The sequence below is a fragment of the Apteryx mantelli genome, chromosome 22 (genome assembly GCF_036417845.1).
Source record: "Apteryx mantelli isolate bAptMan1 chromosome 22, bAptMan1.hap1, whole genome shotgun sequence".
NCBI lineage: Eukaryota > Metazoa > Chordata > Aves > Apterygiformes > Apterygidae > Apteryx > Apteryx mantelli.
Window position 1 is genome coordinate 10650142 of NC_089999.1, and position 25594 is coordinate 10675735.

Here is a 25594-nt window from a genome sequence, read left to right on the forward strand (position 1 = left end):
CAGGTCCCCGGGGAGGGGAACGGCGGTTCGCCACACTCAAGATGGAGGGAACGTGTCCAGGCGCTGCTGAGGGGAGGCCTCCTCTGCCCTGAGCGCCAGAGTCCACAGGGCAGAGTCCAGGCCGCTCGCCCTGTCTGCCCAGTCTGCCCAGTCCCCCCAGTGCCCGCGCGCCGCTGGGGCGGGCGCTGCGTGTGCCCTTGGCACCTGGGGCAGGTGGCAGCGAGGAGCGCGGTCGCCTCGGATGCCTCCTGGGCGGGGAAGGTGAAAGCCGCCCCCGCCGCGGTGGCCATGGCGGGCAGCGAGGCGGCGGGCAGGCCCGGTGCGGCCTGCGTGCTGGGCATAGACCTGGGCACCACGTCCGTTAAGGCCGTCCTGGTGGCAGGGGGAGAGCGGGGGCAAGCGGTGGCCGAGAGCTGCTCCAGGGAGACGCAGGCGCAAACGGGCAGCCCGGGCGCTGGACCGCAGGTAAGGGATGGCGGGGGGCATCGCTGCTCATCCCTAGCCTCGTAGCAGCTGGGTTGCGCCGCTGCGTCGTGCTGGCTTTGGTGTCCTTCCTGGGTCGTTTTTGTGCCTAGAACAAGGGAGATGGTTGCTGCGTGTGCCTGGATATCTGAAATTAGAATTAAAATGCTGTCTGTTTACTGTTCAAGAAAGCCAAGTAAAGCCTCCTGTTTTAAGAAAGATCGAGGTGTTGAAAAGTCGCTGAAATGGTCAGGTCAAACTGAAACAGTACAAGAGCCAATGAGTTTGTTAGGTGAGCAGTAAATCTTCAGGAGCTCTCCCTTGTTTCAAAATGGAGATGGCTGCTGGGAACATTCCCTGAGTGGCACCACAGAGAGAAGAACTAATTTTGCAAACTTTCTGCTGGAAAAGTCTGCTGCTTCTTCCACTGTAGGCTCAGAGATGTCATAAGACAATCTGAAACTCTTCTCCCATGAACCATTACCTGATATTTGACGCTGTTGGTCAGGAAATGACAACCACTTGCCTACTGGAAGCGTATTTTGCGCTTTAGTGTGAGATGGAATCATAACCGGAAATTACTGTTTGAAATACCCAAGAATATGTACTCCTGTTAGAGGAGTTTAGATCCATTGTGCTGGTCAAGCTAATAAAGCACAAATCAAACAAAATTATAAAATATATATATAGACGTTCCTCCAGCTTAGTATTGTAGTGTGTCCAAGGCCTCTTGTCTGAGCAGAGGTGTTAAACCTGCTCCCTACAGTTATGTTTATGCAGCCAAAAGTGTATATACACACAGAACAGTTCACATCTATGTGTAGACTATATTTAAACATTTTTGCTTATAATCTTCTGTCACATAGTAATCTGAATGTTCAAAAGCGTAGAAGTTGTAATACAGCTTCCATTGTGGCATGATTTGGTCAGTTTACCAAGTAGATCAGCACTGGGTAGATCTAAGAATATCCAGAAATGAAGTATCAGCCTCTTCAAAATCAAAGGTAAGTGAATATCGGAGGGGCTTTAGGAAGGTGTAAGTGAGAGTGCATGCAAGTCAGAACCTCTTCACGAGGTAATCCTGTTTATGAGGAAAAAGAAGAGTGATAAAAAATTGAATTAATAAAGGCATATAGTGAGGAGGAAGAGTATTAATATGAAAATGAGAAGGGGACAGATTTTTAGAAAAGTGTATTTTGAGTGCAATAACTTAGAATCAGAGAAATTATTTCAAGAATTATTTGGTCTTCAGTGTAAGGTGCTGTTATATCAGTCTCAACTTGCTAGTATTGGTTTTGGAGTTTTGTGGTTTGGGGTTTTTTGCATTATTTCTGTCAATTTAGGAGTGAATGTTATTCTAATGTACGTTATTAAGCTAAACGTATTATATTGTTCACTTCTGGCTAGAGTAGGCTTATTTAATAAATACAGTGAATGAATCCCAATGATTTTATGCTTGGTATAATGCTTTGTAATTGCAGGGCATGGAGCAGAATGTCCAGAAGATAATAAGAGCACTGAATGAATGCCTTGCTGCTCTACCCCAGCAACAACTTCAAAGAGTCAGTCACATTGGTATTTCAGGACAAATGCATGGGATTGTATTTTGGAAAAAAGAGCAAGGTAACATTAATTCTTTGGCATTCCTATTTTGAATATTATGCTGCAGAAAATAAATTTTTAGCACTGAAATGGTCTGCAGGAAATTGCTGCATGTTCACTTTGGTCTTCTGTAAGACAGAATCATCAGAAGATCTTGTTCTGTGGGGATTTTGCTTTAATTTCTGGAATGTCAGCTGCTCACTACAGTTAACCATGTTGTTTACATAGACTAGTTAAAGGATTTAGTCTTATGAGATCCCTGTAGAGTCAGCACAGCTATTAATATGAAGGAGGAATTGCATGTTTGTAGCTTGACAAATGTTTGTCCATCGTATGCTATCTGCTGCCAACTGAAAGAACTTCTGGATCATGTGAATTTTTTTTTTTTTTGAATGTTATTCACCTTATAAAACACTTAACTAGTTGTTGTCCAATATCTTAATACCTTCCTGTGATTTTGCAGTAGCAGTTTTAGCAGTTCTGCGTATCCCTTGAAAAATAAGCTACTCTAGATCTTTAAGAGAATGTGCATAGCATTAGCTAGCCAACATTGAATATTGCTATGCTAATTTGAAATGCTGTTTGAAAGCAGAGTAGGAGAAAAATTGAAGTCTGGTAAAAGATGATTTCTGTCCATGTTTTTTTCAAAAAACTCAAAGCATTTTTTTTCTGGTAAGTCATAGACTCTCGTGTTGCACTGATCTTACTGCTTATGCTTCTGTGAGTAGGAAAAGAAAAGGATTATGGTCATGATCCTGGGTACACAACTGCTTGTAGAATGAAAGGCCAAGACCTCAGAAATGAAATCAACCACAGTGAGTTAGTCATATGGGGCTTGATCGTGTACGTACCCAAATAATCCTGGTGACAGTGAGGATGTTTGAAGAATTCAGGGCTTGGATTGCCAGCTGTGAGAGCCAGGGACAGTCTCTCTTCTTGGCTAAACTGATATAAATGTACTGAAGTCTAGGGCTTTTGGTTCAGATTTCAGAATCTAATTCCTTGTCTTCATTCTCTTTACCTTACGATGTGAACATCTGAGCAATTATACAAGTATTAAAATAATAATAGAAAGAAAGTATTAAAATAATAATAGAAAGAAGCTACTCAAATTAAGCAAAGATTTATTGTAAACCACAGAACAGATTTCCCAAAAGTGCTGGTCACTGCCTGTCAAAGTTTGTTAGGTTCTTAATTGCTTTAAGAGACAGTATGCTATTCATTGCTGGCTGTAATTTTACCTTAACTACTAAAATTATTATTAAGAAATATTTCTAAAGGCTGAGGGCTGAAGGAGCTGTTGTTTGCTTTCCAGCTGTCCCAAGGGCTTTATAACAAAGCATCATGGGTTCATCATAGACATAGATTCTTTTGTGATATTGCTTAATATTTTATTTCCTAAAGCCACATGTCACTTTTGTTTCAATTCTTGCATTCAACAAAGGGAAAGAGTTTGTTTGCTCTCATTTGCTTTGAGTAGACTAAGTGAATTCATGCGCTTTGGGACACAATTTACATTTTTAATAGCATGCTTTAGGCTTAGATTTATGGTTAATAGTATTTCTTAGAATCCATTTAAAACTAGAAAAACAAACCAATTGGAAATTCAGTTCAAACAGCCTTGATGGAACAGAGAGCCAAGGGGACAGGAAAAGTATATGTTTGCTTTGCATATTTCATATAATACTACCCAGCTTTCATGGCTGCTTTTTATTGTGTGTGTGACTTCAAATCCCTATATCCAGTCCAGGAAAGACTCATTTGACTATGTTTTTACTAGTAAGTAAAACAGCCTGGGGCCTCTTCTCTGACCTCAGGAGAGGTCAAGTGGCACAGCACAGCTTGCATCTGTATGACAAAAGTCTCCCCCCACCCCCCAGCCAAAAAAAGAGGAAAAAAAAAAAAAGTAGCCTCAGTCACAGAGTCAGCGCTCTGTCCTATCCCTGCAGTGTGGCCAGGCGTTGCCTGGGGGAGCAGTAGCTGTCAGAGGCCAAAACCATGCCATGGAGTGTGCTAGCAAACATCACATGCTCGAGCTCAAGCTGTGTTTAGTTTGCTGTTCTGGCAGGACCCGTAAGCTGCCTTGCAGGACTGCTTGCGGTGAGCATGTCGGGGCAGGAAGTAGCGCACTGCACTGGAGCAGTAGCAGACATGGCTGAGAAGGCTCCTTGCAGCCCTGAAAAGTTGCCGTAATTTAGCTGAGGCCCCTGCATAGAAGAATGTGAAGGTGACTTCAAAGGTGTAGTTTCCTCTGCTCAGAGGGAACATGCTAGACTGGTAAAACTGAAGAGAAAACTGAATTCAACCCTATTTTGCCTTCAGCGAAGCTTTGTTGTAGATAAGGGGAGGCTACTCTTTAATACTTCACAGTCCCTTGCTTAATAAATATAGAGCCAAGTTTCCTTTTGCTTTGACTCAAAAGGTGCAAATAACTATGTGCTATCCACTGTATGCAGTTCACTACTAATACAACTCTCTTTAGGTCATGATGTGACAGATCCCAATTAAGGTTTGAATGCAAGAGATGTCACAGCAGGTCATTACCTCCCTTAGCAAAATTGCAAATTTTTGGTGGGTTACCTGTTATTAAGTTGTATCATTAGTACCTCGAGGTGCAAGCTCCTTGTTCCCTTAGACACTAGGAGTGCTAGTAGAGACAGAAGACTTTGGACAGCATTCTCTGTTTTAGCAAAGATTATGGCATTATGACATTATCTAGGACTGAAAAGTATGACTAATTCATTTGATTGCAATGCCTACTGGCTCTTTTTCTATTCTTTTTCCAATTCGTTGCACAAATTATCTGAATATCCAGAAATGAAGAATGCTGGGCAAACTATGCTGTGGGGAATCACTGGAGTTCTCGGACACTGTGTGTTTTAGGTTGCAAATGGACAGAGAGTGGAACTGGCCGAACCTTTGAGCCCAAGGAGGTCAGTAATCTGATTACTTGGCAAGACGGCCGCTGCAACCGTAGCTTCCTCTCGTCTCTTCCTCAGCCACAGTCACATATCAGCTTGGCTACAGGATTTGGATGTGCCACAGTCTACTGGTATTTAAAGAAGAGGTACATTTTTTTTCAAAAGGGTTTTGTATCAGGCGGTTTCATTGGCAGTTTCTCATCTTGAACTTACGTGACAGTTAGTATTTCTGTAGCAGGTTAATGCCACTACAGGTTTAGTTGCTGCATTTCTCCATAATTGTAATATTAATTAAATAGTCAAAAAATATTAAAAATATCAGTATTCAGTATAAACTATATGCAACCGAACACACAAGAGACCCTGACCTCATAAAAATACTACAGATCTCTTAACAAAAAGAAAATCCTCTACCCATGTAGTAGCCTTAAAGCCTTAAAGAATCAGAATAATTCTAGTCCAACCTCCTGCTCAAAGGAGGTCTGGTAATATAGTTTGAACACTACAGTTTCGCCTTTTGCGGATTGTCTGTCAAAAGTACAAGCATGCCTAAGACAGTAACAGAATTGCTTTGGCTGCTTGCTGCCAGATGCTAAAAGAAACAGTCCCTAAATTAATTCCAGTTCCTTTCTTCCTTAGACACTGAGCTCCTTATGAGGTGGAATTGATGGTCTGCTTTGTTGTGGCATGTTTGCAAAGGATGTAATTTTTCACTTATGACTTGACTTCAGCAGGACTTGCTCTTCAGTGGTTTCAGACAGTTTCATCTCCAGTATGTTATGCTTCTCAAAGAGCTGGTGTTTTCCTCAGCAATGAGTCTAGGTGCTATAAAAGTTGAGGAAAAACTTGATTTCTTCCAAAGTGTGTTCAACAAATGTGTGGAATGTGGCCAGATCTTGCCTCAGTGTTGTATTGATCATGAGTCCAAGCTGTTTTGTTCCTGCTTTGTTTCACCATTTGGTACATTTCCTTTCATATAATTTGTGGATCTTAAAGCAATTGCAGGAATTTTCCTGTTTTTCTCAAATGCTCCAGAATCAACAAAATGACATTGTTGTGCAAACAGTTAATAACTTCCTGACAAGTTTTGCAATGGTGTGTTTTTGAACCTGGACAACTCATTTCCTTAAAGCCAGTTTCTCTCCATCTTCCATCAGGAATTAAGTATTGCTGCTGTGGTAACATCTTGGAAAACAAATTCACTTAAAAGACCCAAAAGTACAGGTTGATCACTGAGGCTGCTGGTTCACTGATTGTTAGGAGATGAGATCGCAGATATCTGAAGTTCCTTGTAGCACTGGAAGTATTCTTGCTACCTTGTGCCTTGAAAGACTCATTGTTTTTGTTTAATAATGTTTTGTTCAAAAGTCCAGATTTTCTGAAGTCTTATGATGCAGCTGGCACTATCCATGACTATGTGGTTGCCATGTTGTGTGACCTGAAGAAGCCACTGATGTCTGTCCAGAATGCTGCCAGCTGGGGATATTTTAATTCCAGAAGCAAAAGCTGGAATACTGACATGTAAGAGCTAAAGTCATTCAATAGATTCTACACATTGCTTGTATCGGGCAACATGAACATCTCTTTGGGCCCTAAGTATGAAAGTGCTACAGATAGAAAGTGGTTGAAAGTCACTCCTAATCAGTTGTGATGTGGCCCATACAGGAGTGTTGGGGGTTTGCTCTGGTTTGTAAGGGATATAATGCTTAAATTATATAAAATCTGGCACTGTGTTTTTAGAAACAGCTAAAACAGCAGAGCTGAGAGGCTCGTCAGTGAGGCCTTATATACAAAAGTGTTCCTCTCCCTTTCTGTGGTATGATGATGGGATGGGATGGACAAGTGACTGCTGCTGCCTGTGCATATTAGTTCTTTCAGCTGAGCTTCTTTGTAACCGCAAAGATTTACTTGTCATATTATCTAAAAGTTATTAGGCTACAGGGAGTATTATTGGAAAATAGGGTCTGTTTTGTTGCTGTTTTTTATGATTTGCTCTTTTGGGGGGGACCTTATACAATTCAGGGCTTAGGTTAGGCCAGTACTCCAAGATGAAAAGATCTTCTGCTCATGAAGGTAAACTAATTTCTAATGCCTTGAAAGAATGACAGAAGCTTGCATCTGGCTCACTGATCTTTCACTAATCTGGTGTTGTAGCTGTAGCAACATAGAGTATCTTGCAGTTTGTTTGTGTAAGAAGTTTGTTGGACTTAAATATTAATGATTTGGTTTTGAACCACTAACTGTTTGCGTAACAGCTCTAAGTTCTTTGGCACTTGAAACCTGATTTTTTTCTTAGGCTGTTTTTGTGATTGTCCCTTAACTCTGGAACTGCCTGTATGTATGACAACATTAGCTTAAACTGGCTGTGCAGGTACTGCTGTATAATCTCAGGTAATCAGACTATATATAAAGTAAAAGTATTTATTCTTCTAGACTATTCTAGTCCACCCAGCCAGTGGAACTGAAATGCTGCTCTGGTCCAAGGCGAAACTTTCTAAATAGGTGAAAGCATCCATAAATCCAGCAGCCACAAATGCCAGGTTCACCTGTGACTTCAAAGAGGTCCTTGTAGTCATGTTGCATTTTCCCGTACTGCTTTCCTGCAATTATATTGTTCTGATTGCAGCTTGAAAAAATCCGGCTTTCCTGTTCACTTGCTTCCAGAGGTGGGAGACCCTGGCAGTATTGCAGGCAGGACAATCTATGCATGGCATGGAATACCCAAGGGAGCAGAAGTCGGAATTGCCCTTGGAGATTTCCAGTGCTCTGTTTATTCCTGTCTGACTGAGAGGACTGATGCAGGTATGATCATGTAGCTGATAGTGTGCAACTGAGACCCTCATTTTTATTTGTGTCTGTCTGTGATTGATTAATCTTGATAACTTATTTGTTTTTTTTCTTTGTCCTCCTTCAGGGTTGTCTGGTAAAACACTGATTTTTTTCTTTTTGTGTTCAAGTTCTCAATATCGGCACCTCTGCTCAGCTGACCATCTCTATGCCCCCGGGATTCCAGCCTCCAGAGATACCAGATCCTTTCTCAGCTGTTACTTATTTTCCCTACTTCAGTGGTAACTACTTGGCGGTGGCAGCATCACTCAATGGAGGCAATGTTCTAGCAACATTTGTGGACATGGTGGCCCAGTGGACAGCAGAACTGGGTAAGTTATTTCAAGGATAGTTAAAGCTTAAAATTAGGGTTGATCAGCAAAGTACCAGGGTAGCTGAGGCAAAAGAACAAGCCTAGAGCTGTTTTGTCATGCTGTACAAGGAACAAGGATAACTCTTGGGTCATGCTTCCTAGATCTCTAGAATTTCCTTTTGAAGCTAATGAACATGCTGGGACAGTCATGCCTAGACCCTACATTCACATCATCTCTAGGTTTTGGCTTTTCTTTTGTTTCAAGAATATGAGAGAATATCCTTCAAAAGGAAGGGTCAGCAAATCTGAAGACAGCTGCTAATATTCTATGATTGCCGTCCAAAAGAGTTCTCTGATTATATCAATTGCCTTTTGCTGCAAATTTTCAGAACTCTAAATACCTAATGGATTTTAAGACTCAGGCTCATGTAATATTTCCTAAGTGCTTTCAATGTGGTCTTTACGGGCTCTTTTGTATTCCTCTTCTGGGTGTTGCAGTGAAGCAATGAATTCTTATATCTGTTACTCTTTCAGCAAGTTCTTGAAGGAAACTCTGCATTTAGCTTCAGTGACTGGATAGCATGTGAAGTCTGCCAGCAGTGCCTTTAGTGGTGGTGTTTTGTGTAACTTCACACAGTGTAGGCAAAGGAGGATAGCTGTATTATCAGAAATGGCAGTTTCTGTAATCAGAAAAAAATTTCTAGCATCACAGTATGTTGGATGATGGGAAGGGGGTTCAGAGTCCTGGAAAAGCAGTTATCTTTGGCACAGGGAAAAACAGATATACAATATTTTGCTGAGCAGGTGGATCAGTGTCCATTTTAAGTCTCCACATGTAGAATATACTAGACCCCTTCAAATTAGTAACATGGTATTTCCCTTTTGCAGGCCTTGAGGTTCAGGAGACTACTATCTATACAAAGATAATCAAAGCAGCCTTGGCCCAAACCAACAGCAAACTCTCAATCCACCCGACACTATTTGGAGAGAGGCACATGCCTGAGCAGCTGGCTTCAGTGACCGATATCTCTGTTTCTGACCTCTCCCTGGGTCATGTAACTAGAGCTCTGTGCCGTGGGATCATTGAAAATCTCCATTCCATGCTGCCCTCTGAGCGCCTGACGGAGACAGGAGTGAGGAGGATTCTGGGAACTGGGAGTGCCCTTGCCAGGAACGAGGTGCTGAGGCAGGAAGCAGAAAGGATTTTTCCCTTCCCTGTGATTTACGGGAAGGATGTTGACGCTGCTGTGGGGGCTGCCATGGTGATGTTCCACAGAAAATAAAGTCATTGTTTGGAATGGCCTGACATGAACTGTCGTCTTCTTTTTTCTCTGGATGTACAGTATTTCCTTTTGCTTCCTAACTTTTTCTGGAGTTGTATTCAACGTACCATCTCACTCACCACAGCAAAAAAGAGCTTGTATTTAATGTTTGTTTCTGCTTCTGGGTGTACACAGGGTGTACTCCATTTCCTAGCTCTGTCATTTCCATTTGTGAAATGAGAAGTAATTACCACATTAAATTTGACTGAGTGACTAGGAAAGATCCATTAAGTTTCTGCCTAAAATGATAATTTCATGCTAGGCTCATTTTCCTGTTAGGAAATATATTTAGAAAGGGCTGGGAGAGATGAGTAGCTTTCTGTAAATTAGTCTGATGCTTTCATTAGAGACATCTTGTGTTTAAAAGCTGTCTCATAGTATACATACATATAGGTAGCAGACTGGGGTCTCAGTCAAGCTTGTTTGAGGAGTTTGGCACTTGCACAGAATGAATGCCATTTTTTACATGTTGCATGTTGTCTCTGTAAAAGATGAAATACAGCCTTGGCTTGCCTGTCAACAAAATGATCAAAATAAAACATGAGGATTATTTCTGTGGTCACCCAGGTCCGTTGCAGTGGATTCAGGTCAAAGGTATGACTAGGTCAGTACAATGACTGGAGACACCTGAAATGCAGGGCTTATATCCTAATGCAGAATACTTTCACAGGGTGTGAGTGAGGTGACTATTTTCCTTATTTGGCAGTATGTAATTATTTTATGTTTGTTTTTTGGGTGGTAGAGAGGATCAGGGCTTCTCTGGAACAATCAGAATTTGTGATGAACAGGAGGAGGTGGCCAGCTCGGAAAGTTTTATGAAGCCCAATCAATCCTCATCTCTTCAAACTGTGATTTTACTTTTGAGCACAACCACAATTAGCATCCCTGAGAGATGGTCCACAAAAATGATTTGCTCTTGAAGTATAATGCCCAGGTATTTTAGTGTATTTGATTTGAAGGTGTTTCTGCCCTTCATGTATTATGTTATGTAAGTGGGCTTTAACATGGCAGCTGCCAGGTCAGACTCTAACCAGTTTTTAGTGTTGAGTATTGATCATGAGACTTCCCTTAAAATTTCTAATTTTTTATCCCCTGTGCTATGCTCTTAAAATTGATTTCTCACCCTACTCTTTATTTTAATGTAAGAACATTCACACTTTGTCAGTCTAAAACATGATAGATGTACACCTTTTCTTGCTCAAATGAGACTGGGAAGTAAGAAGGATAGTTTCATGTCGTCTGGATAGAATTTTCTTACTTAGAACATCTATTTCAACTGAAATACAGATGTGTATTTTCATTTTGCACATTAACAACATCGGGACTACCTCATTTTCTTAGTGAGAAAGCTGTTCTGAGTTCTGCGACATTAATTACAGAGATGGATTAATTTCCATCTCCCTCCAGCCTCCCTCCATGCATCTGTTCTGTGTGGTGGTTATAGAACTGTTGGCATAAATAGGAATTGCAAAGTGCAGAGTAGTTGAAAGACTTTGTAAAAAGTCCGATTTCGTTATATGTTGTTTTCTCTTTTTTGTTGTTATAAAATATTTTTGTATCAGCAGATCTGTTTTCATTTTTGTTGAATAGCTGTGGAAAGAGCTGATAACACTTCTCCACCATGGCACGGCAGCTGCTGTTAACCATGAAACCAAGCTGTGTCTATTTGCAGAAGCTAGTAAAATTTGGTCTGGCTTTAGGTTGCAATGGTCTCTAGTGCTATTAGCAAAGGCAAGGCTATCTCTGACCTGCAGACGAGCCTTGGATACATCTTTAGGATCTCTAGCTTATCTACTGATACTTTTTCATTTGCAGTGATGGAGAGAGCTCTTACTGGGCAAAAATCACTCTCAAGCACAGCACACAAAGCCTAAACACTCGTGTGGGTGCATGGATGCAGGCCCAAGAAAAAGGAGTAATTTCCTTCTAGTTTATTACTGTCCTATTTTGATAGGCATTCACATCTCCTAATGAGCTTACACCTTCAAACCAGGTCCCTCCTGAGATGGAATATGATACCTCAAAGAACCATTACAAGAATCACAGAATGCTGCTGGTAAGAGGGAAGTAACGTCTGCACAACAAATATGAGTCAGGGAGGCTGATGAGGAAGGCATCAAAGCTCAGGAAACAGCAGAAAGCTCCCAAAGTGTGGACATCAGATCATGGTAAGACTGAAAGGAGCTGAAGCCAGGAATGGGAGAAGAAGGGGAAGGAGCATTTAGCAAAAGGAATCGGTGAGAAGCTTTGAGACTGAATGAGGAAGACCCTTTGCTGAGCCATATAGTTCCCTTATGAGCCCTGCATTGCAAATGGTGAAGGAGTTAATCATAGTGTTGAATCAGATGCTCTGCTCAGCAAAATTCCAGGAGCACCAGCCGAGGATCTGGCACGCTGGTAATCTATACTTATGCATTAATAAATAGGCATTTTATTTCCTTTGAGTACAATACCATAAGCTGTTTTAAGTAGTATAATTAGTTCGCTAATAAATAGGCAAATATATTATTTTTTAATAGATGGCAAGACTAGAAAGATTTCTTATCCTGTAGTTTGACCTTTTGCAAAGCATACACCAGATAATTTCACCCAGTAATTTCTTTATTTAGCTTCAAACCTCAGGAGCTAGATGTCTGGGGCCTCTAGCCTAACAACTACAGCCTACCAGCTCAGCTTGCTGGAAAAGCTGTCTCTCCAGCCCAGTCTTTGACAGAGAGATCCTATATACATGATATATTTAACAATATTTGACACAGTTTTTCATTTTTTTAGGGGATTAAAACCATCCTGGATTAGTTTTTTTTTTCCTAGTGATGCTAACATTTAAAAACTGTTACATGTATATTTTTAAATAAAACACAGTAGGAACATGGAATGATAGAGTGGCCTTAGGATTTTCTGTCACTGGGTTCTTCTTTAACTCTGTTCAGAATCAGTTTATCTTTAAGATTCTTGGCGAGGTTTTATGGCAGCCGCCAAGAGCCTCCAGAAAAGGTGAATGATTTCAGGGAAGAGCTGTGGCATATTTTAGAAAGTTTTGCAAAGTGAAATAAAACTCTGATCCACAGAAACAATTGTGTTGTTTGGGGATTTTTTTGCAGCTTGAGTGACTTTTCAAAGAGGAAATCTGAAGAGGAGTGTCCATTACTAAATGCAATTAGGGAGGAAAAAAACAACAACAACAACATATTGCAATTCTTGTAAAAAGCTTTGCTAAACCCCTGGGAATAATAGCTACTGATGCTTCTGCTTCCAGAATTGTTCTTAATGATTTTATTATTGTATTCCCTGTTCTTATAGTGAACTTCCCTTGATTCTAAAAATCATCAGCGCATGGAACAATTTTGCGGACAAATGAAGTGGAGAAGCAAACTGTGAGGTCTCTTTGGTCCAGGCTCCTAGGAGAAGGAATCTCTGGCACCAAATTCCTGTAGATCAGTGGGTGCTTACTGAGACTGGAGTATTTTGCGGAAGACAGGATTTTTTGCAATATTTGTAAGTTCTTCATGTATATTTGAATAGCATGCTTGTTGGTTGTTTGTAAACTCTTTGGTTTTTATCGTTAGTTTTGGTTCAGTTAGATACTCTCAACAACAGTATTTCCTTATATCTCATTTTATAGGTCAAACTTTGATGTACATAGGATTCAAAGAGTCCAAATAGGTTAACGCTTTTTTTCAGGTTAGAAAATCTTTTTTTAATAATCCTTCCACAGAACTTTGAAGGTTATTTCCCTTGCAAATTCATACTCATGAGGAAAAGCAACTTTTTCTTTATTATCAAAGATATTACCAACAGGCTTTAGAAACAAAAGCACATATAGTGACTAAAACAAAGAGCAAATTGCCAGGGAGCCAAGATTAAATCTCTTCTGCTTATTCTCTTATTGCATCTATTCCATGGAAAATAAATGATTCAATTTTCCACAGCAATCTCTCCTGACACTTTTGGCTTGATCCACAATAATTTAATTGAGACCAAAAAAAGAAAATTATATATGGCTGTTTTCAGACTTTTTTTTCTCTCATTTTTTTATAAATCTATTTTTGTAACTTCTTCCCTAAATTAATTGTTCTTCAGTATTTTTAATATCAAATTCCAAATGAAAATATCTTTCTTTACATAATTTCTTATTTATAGAATAATTATGATAATAAGATACTATGTTATCCTTTCAGAGTGCCTCTTAGGATGCAAAGAACGTGAAAGGTTGAAGGTCACAACAAGTTAAACTGTTGCTATTAGTATTTCATCTATATTATGCTGATTTGCTTCCAGTTACTCTAAATGTGCAAGTTTGCAAATTGACGTTTTCATTCCATGTACATTATTCAAAATGCAAATGTAAGACAGAAGTGTCATTCCCATCATACTTGCACAGGAAAATGTGATTGTACCTTAGTGTAAATATTAATTAGTCCCGTAGAACTGAAAATCTGGTGTTAGTGTAATATGTAGGTTTATCAACATTTCCGCAGAATATTTTTGTGAAGAGAAATGGCTTGGAAGCATATTTGTGACATTGTTTTCACACTGAATGTGGGGAGAAGATTACTGACCACTGCAATTGGTTTATAATTGGAGACCTTTTCAAGATTTTATAACATCCCTGTGTTCAAAACAGTAAGATTTCCAAAGCAACCTAGGATTTTGGAGTACTTTTCTAAGGCTGTTCAGCACCCTCTAAAAGCCAGGTACACGGCAGTTCAAATATGATGTTGTTGCTGTCTCCATTGCTGGACTTCCAGAATATTTTGCATTCAGTGGTGTGAATACCAGCGTCTGGCTGTTTAAAACAGTGTGATAAAAAAGCAAAAAAAATCTCTGCTCTGTCTTCGTTATTGTGTATTTGTTAACTTCTTTCAAATTCTTTGTGGTTGTAAATCAGACAAGATCAGAGCTGTGGTCTTACAAGGATCTCTTATCAGTGGTAACATTTTCCTTTCTGTTTCCGTGTCTCATGTCTGAGGTGACACTAATCTCCCAAGAATCATAAAGCCCAATTTTCATCTAGTGTTGTTGTAACTCTGGTAAAGTCATTAGGTGATAATTTTCCTGCACGCAGGAAACCCTTGCATGGGGTATGAGCCAGGAAACCCTGGCTTAGCATCACTGAGATATGGTTATGGCACAAAACTCTCCATCAGTTTTTTTTCATATGCCAAATATATTCTTGAAAATGTCTTGTGGCACAAAACAGTTAGCAAATACAGAAAAAAAGCAGGGGTTGTTCTGGGTTGGAGGTTGTTCGGGGTTTAACAGCAGTGGCAGGACTATATTGGAGGAGGAGGAGGCCCTAGTTTAAGCAAAGGTGGCCAGCTCTGCAACCTGGGAGGCTCTGGGCCTTTCTGGTTTGCTGTCTCTGTTCTGAAATGGGTAAAGGCAATGGGGAGTAACAAACAGTGTGGGAATAATGACCTGCCAAACTGCTCCAACTCTAGGCATAGTGACTGTGGCTGTCTGTCTTGCTTCTGGGATGAGAGCAACCAATCCATTCCCTGCTGTTTCTGGAGAGTAGTCCTAGGAAAAAGGGGACTCACAGCCTTGTAATGTGCTGACTTGAGGTGTTTGTGTGGTTCCTCGCAGACTGCCTGTTCGTCATGTCTTCCATTCTTGGGAAGATGAAGAAGCTTGGCAGTTCTGACATGGAGGAATCTGAAGTGGCAGATGAGCACACGGATGGGGAGGACTCCCTGCTGGAAATGCCTGACAGCCTCCAGGGTACCCTCAACAGCAAGGTGCAGCCACCCAAAAGCAACATCTTTGCAAGACGTGGGCGGTTTGTGATGGGGGATAGTGACAAGGGTATGGCGCCCATGGACTCCTTTTACCAGATGGATCACCTGATGGCACCTTCTGTCATCAAATTCCACGCCAATCTGGAGAGGGGGAAACTTCACAAGTAAGTTTACCTTGTAGGATTTGGTTGTAGTGAATGCAGTTTGACAGCTTTAGGCTGTGTATTTTAGTGCAGCATTTATTCTCCCCACATTAGCGTGCCTGGTATTCAGTTCCGTTATTTTCAGTGCCACAGTAAGGAGAATATCCTGTCACATTTACTAATACCCTGCTGTTACATGTAAAAGTGATAATAGTTGTTAGCCCTTGGCATCTCTGAAAATTCAGCCAATGGATGTCTCACCCAAAATTAGTGACAGGCCTTAGTAACTCTCTTGAGACTGTTCAGTGAATAACTCTGAATGAGAAGGTGGGAGTGCCTGACTCCTAGGCCTGTAGTTACTGTCAGACTTCAGTACTTCTTTAAATACTGTTTTCAACTTTTCAGCAACAGAAACAGAATTTTATCAGAACAGTTGCCTGCAGACTTTATGATCTTGTAGACTTTGCAGATCCATGCACCGGTAGTGCTTGCTACTTCAAGCAAGTTAATGAAGCATCGTAATCTGCTTGTTTGTAAAAGGTCTGCTTAATACCAGTCTTTAAGTAACTGAGATTTACCTTTGTTAGGCTCCTATCTACTGATTCCATCACAGGCTGCTCAGAAAAAGCTTTCAAATTCTATGACCGCAGAAGGATCTTTGATGCTGTAGCCCAAGGCAACACAAGTGACCTGGACAATCTGCTAATCTATCTTAATAGAACCTTGAAGCATCTCACAGATGATGAATTCAAAGGTACCTTTTAGTGTAACATATCTTCAGTTGCCCTTGTCGTCTTCCAGTAGTGCTACTGAGATGAAAAAAAAAAATCACTGTGTTAAATGCAAAGTAACTGCAGAAGGACCTCTAATTGCCGGTGTTTCCCCCATTAATTGGGCAACCCCTTGACTGTAAGGTTGGAAGAGAGTTTAGAAAAGTTCAAGAATTTTTCTGTGGAAACCCCAAATGGGTTTTCTTATCTTTTCAAAAGATCCTCAGGAACTCCTGCATGCCTGGGTCTCATGGTAGGTTTGTAGTCACTTCCATATATCTGTAATCTTTTATGTTACAGAACCAGAAACTGGGAAAACATGCTTATTGAAAGCCATGCTGAATCTGCATGATGGGAAAAACGACACCATTCCACTGCTCCTGGATATTGCAAAGAAAACTGGAACTCTGAAAGAGTTTGTTAACGCAGAGTATACTGACAACTACTACAAGGGTAAGAGAAACAGCCAATGCAATGAACACTTGCTGATGAGACTGAAGGTAGGGATAAACAGGGCTCTGAAACACTCTCTGTGTGAGGCCTTCTGCCTGAGGATACAGCATCCCGAAGTGCCAGCATCTGGTTAATAGCCAATACATTCATGGCAGGGCAGTATTTGGTTAGACAGGTGCAATATTATGCCCTTTCTGATACATGCTCATTTATCAGCAGGTTCAGGGAACTTGCTGTCTGTGCCATCTGACTTGTTTTAATTCTAGAACTTTTCAGCGTGCAGAGCTCTCAGTTCCACCCTCGTACATGGAGCTGAATGAATTGTGCCTGAAAGCTGTCAGTCTGCATTACATGTTACAGATTTCTGTGTCTGATGAGTGTCTCTTTAGGCCAGACTGCACTTCACATCGCTATCGAACGAAGGAACATGTACCTGGTGAAGCTCTTGGTCCAGAACGGAGCAAATGTTCATGCAAGAGCTTGTGGGGAGTTTTTCAGGAAAATCAAAGGGAAACCTGGCTTTTATTTCGGTAGGAGTGAACACAGCATGCACTTTATTGATTGAGTTATCCACATCGTTATCCCAGGTGCAAAGCTATTCAGATAATACTGTTTATGCGGGACTGGAAGCCCACAAGTACCAGATGGGCTAATCCACTACTTAGTCCAAATACTTACTCCTAAAGGCTACGATTACAAAGAAACCTGTGGGATTTACACAGTTGGCTCTGATGCTGTTTAGTGTCAGCTTGCTGTCTACATCCATTTGTTTTCTGAGGTCTATAATCTTTGAAAGGTTGTAACCTTCTGCAAGCCCTCCTTTCAGTGCTTTTATAGGCAGCCATGATTTCATGGTGCTTAAGTTTCAGTTAAACCAAAGAAAATGCAATTCTAACAGCTATCTCAAGAGTTGGTGCTATATCAGACAGAAAAACTCACCTCTTTCTCCTCATGGTGGAAGATGAAAATAGCATGGTCTCCTTTTCATTTATGCACCTGAAGTAATGCTTGCCCATGTGCTGGCCTTTCTGACCACTCATTCCCATTGCTTACCCATAGGGGAGCTGCCTCTGTCCCTGGCTGCCTGCACCAACCAGCTCTGCATTGTGAAATTCCTCCTTGAGAACCCCTACCAGGCAGCCAGCATCACTGCTGAGGACTCCATGGGCAATACAGTCCTGCACACACTGGTGGAGATTGCGGATAACACTAAGGATAACACCAAGTTTGTTACCAAGATGTACAATAACATATTGATCCTTGGTGCCAAAATTAACCCGATCTTGAAGCTGGAAGAACTCACCAACAAGAAAGGGCTGACACCATTAACTCTGGCAGCCAAAACAGGAAAGATAGGGGTAGGTGGGCACATCTGTGTCACTCTCCCATCACTGCATCAAATTATAGAGTACATATAAAACATTTATGTAGGACAGATTTTATGACTGCTTGTTGCATGGGCCTTTTAGTTCATAGGAACTGATGCTGCAGTTTCACATGCAGAATTGAAAAGTCCTAAAGGCTATGAAGTGTGGGTCTGTGGATGCCCAGCTGGCATTATGCATATACCACCGGTACACATGTGCCAGCCAAGGTGGAAGCAGAAAGCAGGTCTCGTCTGTTATCTGAGCTATGAAATGCTTTGTACTTTTGACTGGCTGGTATAACTCACCCTCTGACAGTTCCTGTTCACCATAAGTGTAAACTCAGAGACGTGTAACAAATGTCTCTGCATTTCTCTTTCTGCTCTGAAACAGTTATAGTGGCACAATGTAAGTGGTAGAGAGCAAAGAGATGGGCTTCCTGCCATATTCTTGTTTTTCATGCCCCAAAAACTAGTGAGAAAATTGATACTGTTTAGTTCAGACTTTGGTCTCTGCAGTCCTCCGGTAAGTTGACTTCAGCACAGTTAAACTAGGGAGAAATTAGCCCTGCCCTCTTATGGAGATACTGAGGAACTTAAACTCCACTAGCACTGAAATGTTGGTTGTATTATTCTTTTGCAATTAGATTTTCGCTTACATCCTCAGACGAGAGATCAAAGATCCTGAGTGCGGACACTTGTCTAGGAAGTTCACTGAATGGGTCTATGGACCTGTCCACTCATCTCTTTATGACTTGTCTTGTATAGACACATGCGAGAAAAATTCAGTGCTTGAGATCATTGCCTACAGCAGTGAAACACCAGTGAGTATGCACCTCCTTGGCATTTTCTTCATGGGTTGGGGGACTGCTAGGGAAGAGCTTTGTATTCCAGATGATGCATCTTTTTGAAGATCTTCCCTTTCTAGCAGAGTGTGTGGTGTGCTACTGTCACTCAATGCAGTCTGTATTCCCCCATGCTTGGAGGGAGTGGTGCTGGTTACGCACAGGAGAGTTGCAGACTCTTGCCATCCTTCTCTGGGGTCTATGTCTTTCCCTGCCATTTCTTCCTCCTTCCCGCCTCCTCCTCCTGTGAGGAAGCAGCTTCTAGTGGCTAGAGCAGGAGATTGGGTAGCTGGAACTGTTCCAGCTGTCCCTAGCTCTGCTCCCAACTCAGCATACAGCTGTGGACAAGTCAATTTGCCTCATTTCTAAAAAACAGCGATCTCCTTTCCTGAGTTAAAGGGTATTAGAGGTAACATTTGCTGAAGATGAATATTGTTTGCTGTTTTCAAAGTCCAGTAGATACTGATCCTGTCAAGGTTCTCCTCTTTGTCATTCCCATCAGAACCGGCATGAGATGCTGCTGGTGGAACCCCTCAACAGGCTGCTGCAAGACAAGTGGGACCGGTTTGTCAAACATTTATTTTACTTCAACTTCTTTGTCTATGCCATGCACATCATCACCCTCACCACAGCTGCCTACTACAGACCTGTGGAGAAGGGAGAAAAGGTATGTTACTCCTCTCACATATCAGGGGAGCCACCCAGTGTATAATATCCCAGATCTGCCTCCCATTTGAATGTGCGCTCCTGAGGTCAGTTTTCCATCTTTCCTAAAGGTAGGAGGGAGATTTTGACCCTGCTTGCTTCCCAGCCCTGCTCGCTTTCTGCAGCACATTTAGAAACTTGAGAAATTCCTCAGGAAATGTAGTTGCTTTCAGCTGCTGGCAAGGACAGGTCTTTCCTATCTCCAGCTCTGCTGAACATCTCTATGTTCCTGTCTTATACAGCCTCCCTTCACATTTGGTCACAGCACTGGGGAATATTTTCGAGTGACTGGAGAGATCCTGAGTGTACTGGGAGGTCTCTATTTTTTTTTCAGAGGGGTAAGATATTTGAAACTTTTCCTTTGTGCTGTTTGGGTAGGTGTAGGTGAGACCCAAAATCACCTTTCCCATTCATTAGAAAAGATTGCTAGGATAATCCACATCTTAGTCAAAAGCTACAATTTTTTCCTTTGCCTGAGTAGGAGCTTTCAGATTACTAATAAGCTCTCAGGTACAGTTTTGCCTATTGCATGAAAAAGAAAACCCTAAGAAGTCAAGGAGCATCTGGGTAGATATCAGTCTGGCCAAAGCTTAGGAATGGCACATTACAAATAGCTAGGTCTACATTAAAGATTACCTATCTTAGCTTAAGATAAGCCTGCTTTCTGTAGACAGCCAATGAAGAGTGTACAGTGAATATGATGAGATTACGGGTCCTCTGATGGGTCCACTGACTGAACAGGTTGCTGCCTTCAAAAGAGGCCCCAGGTGTCAAAGAATCCTAGTGCTATCAAGAGTCCTTAGTGGACATTGCACCAGTGTCATTCTTCAGCTATTCTTGTGAGATACTATATAGGTACCCAGTCCAGGGGTTTGTTGGTGCATTCACATGGGATATTTACTCCCTCCTTGGATGCAAATTTGGTATTCATTCCCATTTTTTTTCAGATACAGTATTTCGTGCAGAGGCGCCCATCATTCAAGACGCTGATAGTTGACAGCTACAGTGAGGTTCTTTTGTAAGCTCCAATATTTTTGATTGCATTTCAGCATGAAACAGAGGAGTGTGTGATATCCATAGCTTTGGCTGAAGCCAGTTCTTAACAGGTAGAAGCTTTGCTATAATTTCCTGGGCCCTTACAAAACACTTGACAGTGGATATCGTAGCACTCGAAAAAGCGGGTGTGGGTCAATAATGTCCTTTGGAGGTAAAGCAAATGAAGTGCTGAGAAGTTCAGTAACTGGGTCATGCAGCAGAGTTAGGAATAGATCTTCAGGTTAACTGACTTGCAATCCAGTGTGTGCACTGGATGTGCAGGAGTCCTCCTATTCCTAAAGGGAGCTTTGCCTCTCCATAATTTAGACCCTTTATTTTCCCAGCTGGATGGCAGCTGAGCAGGGCAACTTCATGGGATGGTACAGTGGTCCATGGAAAGAAAGGGAGTGCCAAAGAAATGAGCGTGTCTTCAGGGACTTCGCTTCCCTCCAGTCACAAGGAAGAACAAGAATGAGACTACAGAAGTTTGTATGTGGGAAACAGGAGTTTGCAAAAGAAATTGTAGGGTTTGTAGAAGGGAAAGAGTGAAGGGAAGAGAGGAATTGACTGCCAAGGCTCCTGTGTGTTTTGGAGCATCCCTGATTCTGCTGCATGCATCATGGTACTCCTCCATTCACACCACCTGTGGTTGACTCAGCACTCTGCATTCAGACTGCGCCTGTCTTTCAGCTTTGTTCACTCCCTGCTCCTCCTGAGCTCTGTGGTGCTGTACTTCTGTGGTCAGGAACTCTACGTGGCCTCCATGGTCTTCTCCTTGGCTCTGGGCTGGGCTAACATGCTGTACTACACCCGTGGCTTCCAGCAGATGGGCATTTACTCTGTCATGATTGCAAAGGTCAGTCCAGTGAGTGGGTAGTGAGGCCAGCTGAGTGATCAGGTCAGGAAACTCTTGCCAACAGCCCAAGGAGAGAAGTGGCAATATATACCACCAGGATGCCATTAGGAAGGCTTATATCAGTCAGCTACGCTCAGCCATTATTTTCTGGTCAAAGAGGTCACATTTTAAGTCATGTAGAGAAAACACCTGTTTCTCATCCATGCACTTTTATAAGTCTTGATACACTGTATTACCTGCAATGCTTCAAAATAACCCTACAGTTGTAAGATGTGGATGTAAGAAGACTGAGAACAGTGCAGATTTTGTCTAGCATGAAATAGCACAGCTTTCTACCATCTGGAAAATTCCTTAGGAATATTTAGAATGTTACAAAACAGAGCAATTAGCTAAGAGGCGGTAGCAGGCTAATAAAACTCTGTGTAGGATTTAACCGACTAGACCAAGAGAGGAACAAAGAGACAACTGTCTTAATGTGGTTTATATTCACAAAGATGAAATTATTTGGCATGCATATGTTTGTAAACAATTGCATGAATAATGGAGAAAAATGTTTTCTGTATTAAAATTGATTAACTCATCTGGATAAACAACAGTTTAATGGACAAACAGCAAGTTCACAGCAAATGCCTTTTTGAGCTCAAGCAGTATTTTCTGCCAATTTTTGTTGCAGTTTATATTCAAGTTTTAGGGATATAAAAATGTTTTGTTTCCATGTTGCAGATGATCCTTAGAGATTTATGTCGCTTCATGTTTGTCTACCTAGTCTTTCTCTTGGGATTTTCCACAGGTAATATCATACTTGGAGTTACTTTTTGTTATCTTAAAGTCGCAGAAAGTTATATTGCCAAGTGACTTAGATTTTTTGTTTTCAACTAAAAACTGATCAATTAACCTCATTACAAAAATGTCTTCAGAATAACAATATACAGCAATTTCGTAGTGCTTTTTATCCCTGGACCTCAAGCTGCTTGGCAAAGCTGAATGAAAAAACACTCATCCTGTTCTATACAGAGAAAACTGAGACAACATTCTGAGAGTGTATCAGCTATGGGGAATATCTTATAGAGGAATTTTGTGGCTATAACTGGGGACAATGCCCCATAAAGATATTCTGTCTTATATTATGCCTTGATACTCATTTTCATTGCAGTAGAATTATGATCTCAAATTCTATTTTCATCTTGCCTATATGGTTCCTTTTTTGCAACAGCTGTAGTGACTTTAATTGAAGATGACAATGAGGGGCAGGATACCAATAGCTCTGACTATACCCGATGTTACCATCCGAAACGAGGCCGCACATCCTATAATAGTCTGTATTATACCTGCTTGGAGCTTTTCAAGTTCACTATTGGGATGGGGGACCTGGAGTTCACTGAGAACTACAGGTTCAAGTCTGTGTTTGTCATCCTTTTGGTTCTCTACGTCATCCTTACATACATCCTCCTGCTCAACATGCTCATTGCACTGATGGGGGAAACTGTGAGCAAAATTGCACAGGAGAGCAAGAGCATCTGGAAACTCCAGGTATTTTGGTACTGTGAGGCGCTATCCTAGAAATAGGGTGGGGGGAATGATAAGAAATTTCACAGAGAATTTGTAGGAACTGGCTTATTTCTAAATAATAGGTTTCTCCTTATTTTTGATTCACCTAAACAGATCCCCCAAAAAAGTAAACTGGTTCCTTTTCCATGCATATTTGATGTTTTGCCTGAGCAGATGTTCCCAGTGTTCCACAGATGTTCAGAATTTAAGAAAAGAAGTACTTTTGTAATTAGACAGTTATTTGGGCTTTTGATGATGGAAAATCCTGATCAGAGTATGAAGACAGGGATAATGCAAGGGGAAAAAAAAGAAAAACAATCTTTTCCAGAGTCTCAGACAAAGCCACATCAGCTTTTGTTTTTGGGTAAGAAAGGGAACTTCATAGTTCTAACCACAGGGCAGTAATTCAACATTTTAAATGACATATTTGTGGAGGTAATGATTTAGTGATGGATATGATGCTTGCTCTAAGATGATAATAATGATAAAAGCTGAAGGTTTCTTTTATAAAGGCAGAATTCAGGATTTGTATGACTTGAAACAGCAGATTCTCAGTGCTCTTCTTTCTTTTACCTGGTAGAGAGCCATCACAATCTTGGATATTGAAAACAGCTACTTGAACTGTTTGAGGCGCTCATTCCGATCTGGGAAGCGAGTCTTGGTGGGGATCACACCTGATGGCCAAGATGATTACAGATGGTGCTTTAGGTAATCTGTTTGTGTGTCAAATGAACAATCTTTTATAGACAAACAACACTGAAGCGTTTGAAAATGGTAATAGGAAGCGGAACTCTTCCTTCGGGGCACTCCTCTGAACAGTGATGCATTAACACTGTCTGCTGTAGTCAGCTTAGTTTGTTTCCTTGGTCAGATTTGAAGCCTGAGAGGTGGCAATATGAGATATAAACTCATCCTAAAGTTGTCTGTTGATCCTTAGAATAGATATTGTTTTTGTCATTTTTCTCCCCAGAGTTGAAGAAGTGAACTGGTCCATGTGGAATACTAATCTGGGCATAATCAACGAAGACCCTGGGTACTCTGGGGACCTCAAACGAAATCCCAGCTACTCTATTAAGGCTGGTCGAGGTGAGGGTTTCAGGGACCTAGATCCTGGAATGGACTACACACTGATGACAGAAGCAGCACAGGTTAATTTTTAGAGGGCGGTCAGTTTATACACTTACTAGTGATAATGGCTGTAGCTCAGTTAATGGCTTTTTCAATCAATGCAAAATGTAAAGAACTAAGTGGACTCATTATTCACTTAGCAGTTCTATTCTTTAGAATAAAAGCCCCATGGATTCTTTATTCTGATTGTAGATTTTGGAAGGCAGATAACAAGAGTAAATCTTGAGGAGCAAGGCAGTGTATAATGGCAGCCACATATCCAAGAAGCTACCTTGGAGGCCCCAGACTCTCTATTTTGGGAGCTCAGCACCCAGCACACAAGTGTTCAACCCTGAGATCAATCTCTGCTGTGCTTGCTGGCTCAGATATGGAAAACTTGTGGAACAATAAGGGGGGGGGGAGGACACAGAGCCCTTTCTTCCTGCTTCTTTCTTTTTTCATCAGCTTCCTATTCAAACCACTGGTATATTTTCTTCTGTTTCTGTGGAGGGGATAAAATCAACCATTCCTTTCCTTTTTAGTTTCAGGGAAAAACTGGAAAACACTGGTTCCACTTTTAAGGGATGGAAGCAGGAGAGAAGAGACACAAAAACTACCAGAAGAAGTCAAATTAAAACCCATTTTGGAACCTTATTATGAGCCAGAAGACTCCGAGGCATTGAAGGAGTCACTTCCAAAGTCAGTGTAACCGTATTTTGTTTTTAGAAGAAGATTATTCTAGTTGCCTGTGTTGGTACTTACAAGCACAGAATTAGAGCACTTTGTTCTTAAGAACAGGGATTTATGGAAAAAGGTCAAAGGACTTAGGAAATTACTGTGTGGAAGGATTCATTAAGTATGCTAAATAAATTATTTGTTGTTTAAGCTCATGTCTACATGGTTATCTTTAATATTAATCTGAAAAAAATGGCTATTTAGTACTTGGTTTAAATTTACTTGGCCTAGATATTTGCATGTAGGCTGTCTCATGAAGTGTGAGAAACACTTTGCATAGTTGTTTAAAAAAAAAAAAAAGGAAATAAATTGAGAATTCCCCACACTTCAGGGCTTGCTGTAAGGGAGTGAGCCCTTTTAGTGCAGATTTTCCAGTTTCGATCTGTTTCTTTTACTCTTTCAAATTGCTCTCATGCATTTTCATCGAAGACACTGCATTCTCCTCTGAGTCATCAGCTGTCATTGTGGCATGAAGGACTGTGTTTCCCAGGGAACCTTGGGAAGAGGGTTGGCATTTGCATCATTAGCTGACAGGAGCTTCATTAACCTTAGCAAGTTGGTGCAAGTGGCCAGTGAGGGTGGATATTCTCCTGTTGATAATATGAAAACAACAAAAGCGGCTCTACAAAAATGGCCGTCATTTGACATCCCAAGCAGTGGATTTCATACGTTCTGCTTGCTTTTAGATTTTCTTTCCATATTTTAAAAAGTATTTGTGTGAGAAGCTACAGGCCCTGATTTCATGATTTCCTGGCCTCAAAAGCTAACCAGCTAAGCTATTATGAAACTGGAGAAGGACTCATAAAAGAGCAATAAAATCAAGAACACAGGAGTATGCTCCTATGAAAAA

The 25594-nt window shown here is 41.2% G+C and overlaps 2 protein-coding genes across 2 annotated transcripts; both read left to right on the plus strand.

Annotated features, from left to right (window-relative positions):
- The first annotated feature begins 96 nt into the window (after positions 1-96).
- On the plus strand, positions 97-9430 carry SHPK (sedoheptulokinase). Its single transcript, XM_013953904.2, has 7 exons — positions 97-465; positions 1944-2085; positions 4948-5131; positions 6354-6506; positions 7612-7787; positions 7943-8143; positions 9013-9430. The coding sequence occupies exons 1-7, from the start codon at positions 289-291 to the stop codon at positions 9405-9407; spliced, it is 1428 nt and encodes a 475-aa protein (XP_013809358.2). The 5' UTR covers positions 97-288; the 3' UTR covers positions 9408-9430.
- A 2295-nt stretch (positions 9431-11725) lies between these two features.
- Positions 11726-24866, plus strand: TRPV1 (transient receptor potential cation channel subfamily V member 1). The gene is made up of 15 exons (XM_013953851.2): positions 11726-11843; positions 15033-15348; positions 15915-16081; positions 16398-16550; positions 16940-17080; positions 17610-17908; positions 18561-18737; positions 19261-19425; positions 20411-20481; positions 21189-21354; positions 22078-22144; positions 22568-22884; positions 23483-23610; positions 23873-23988; positions 24552-24866. Exons 1-15 carry the CDS (start codon positions 11741-11743, stop codon positions 24716-24718), a joined length of 2553 nt encoding a protein of 850 aa, XP_013809305.2. The 5' UTR covers positions 11726-11740; the 3' UTR covers positions 24719-24866.
- Positions 24867-25594: the final 728 nt, after the last annotated feature.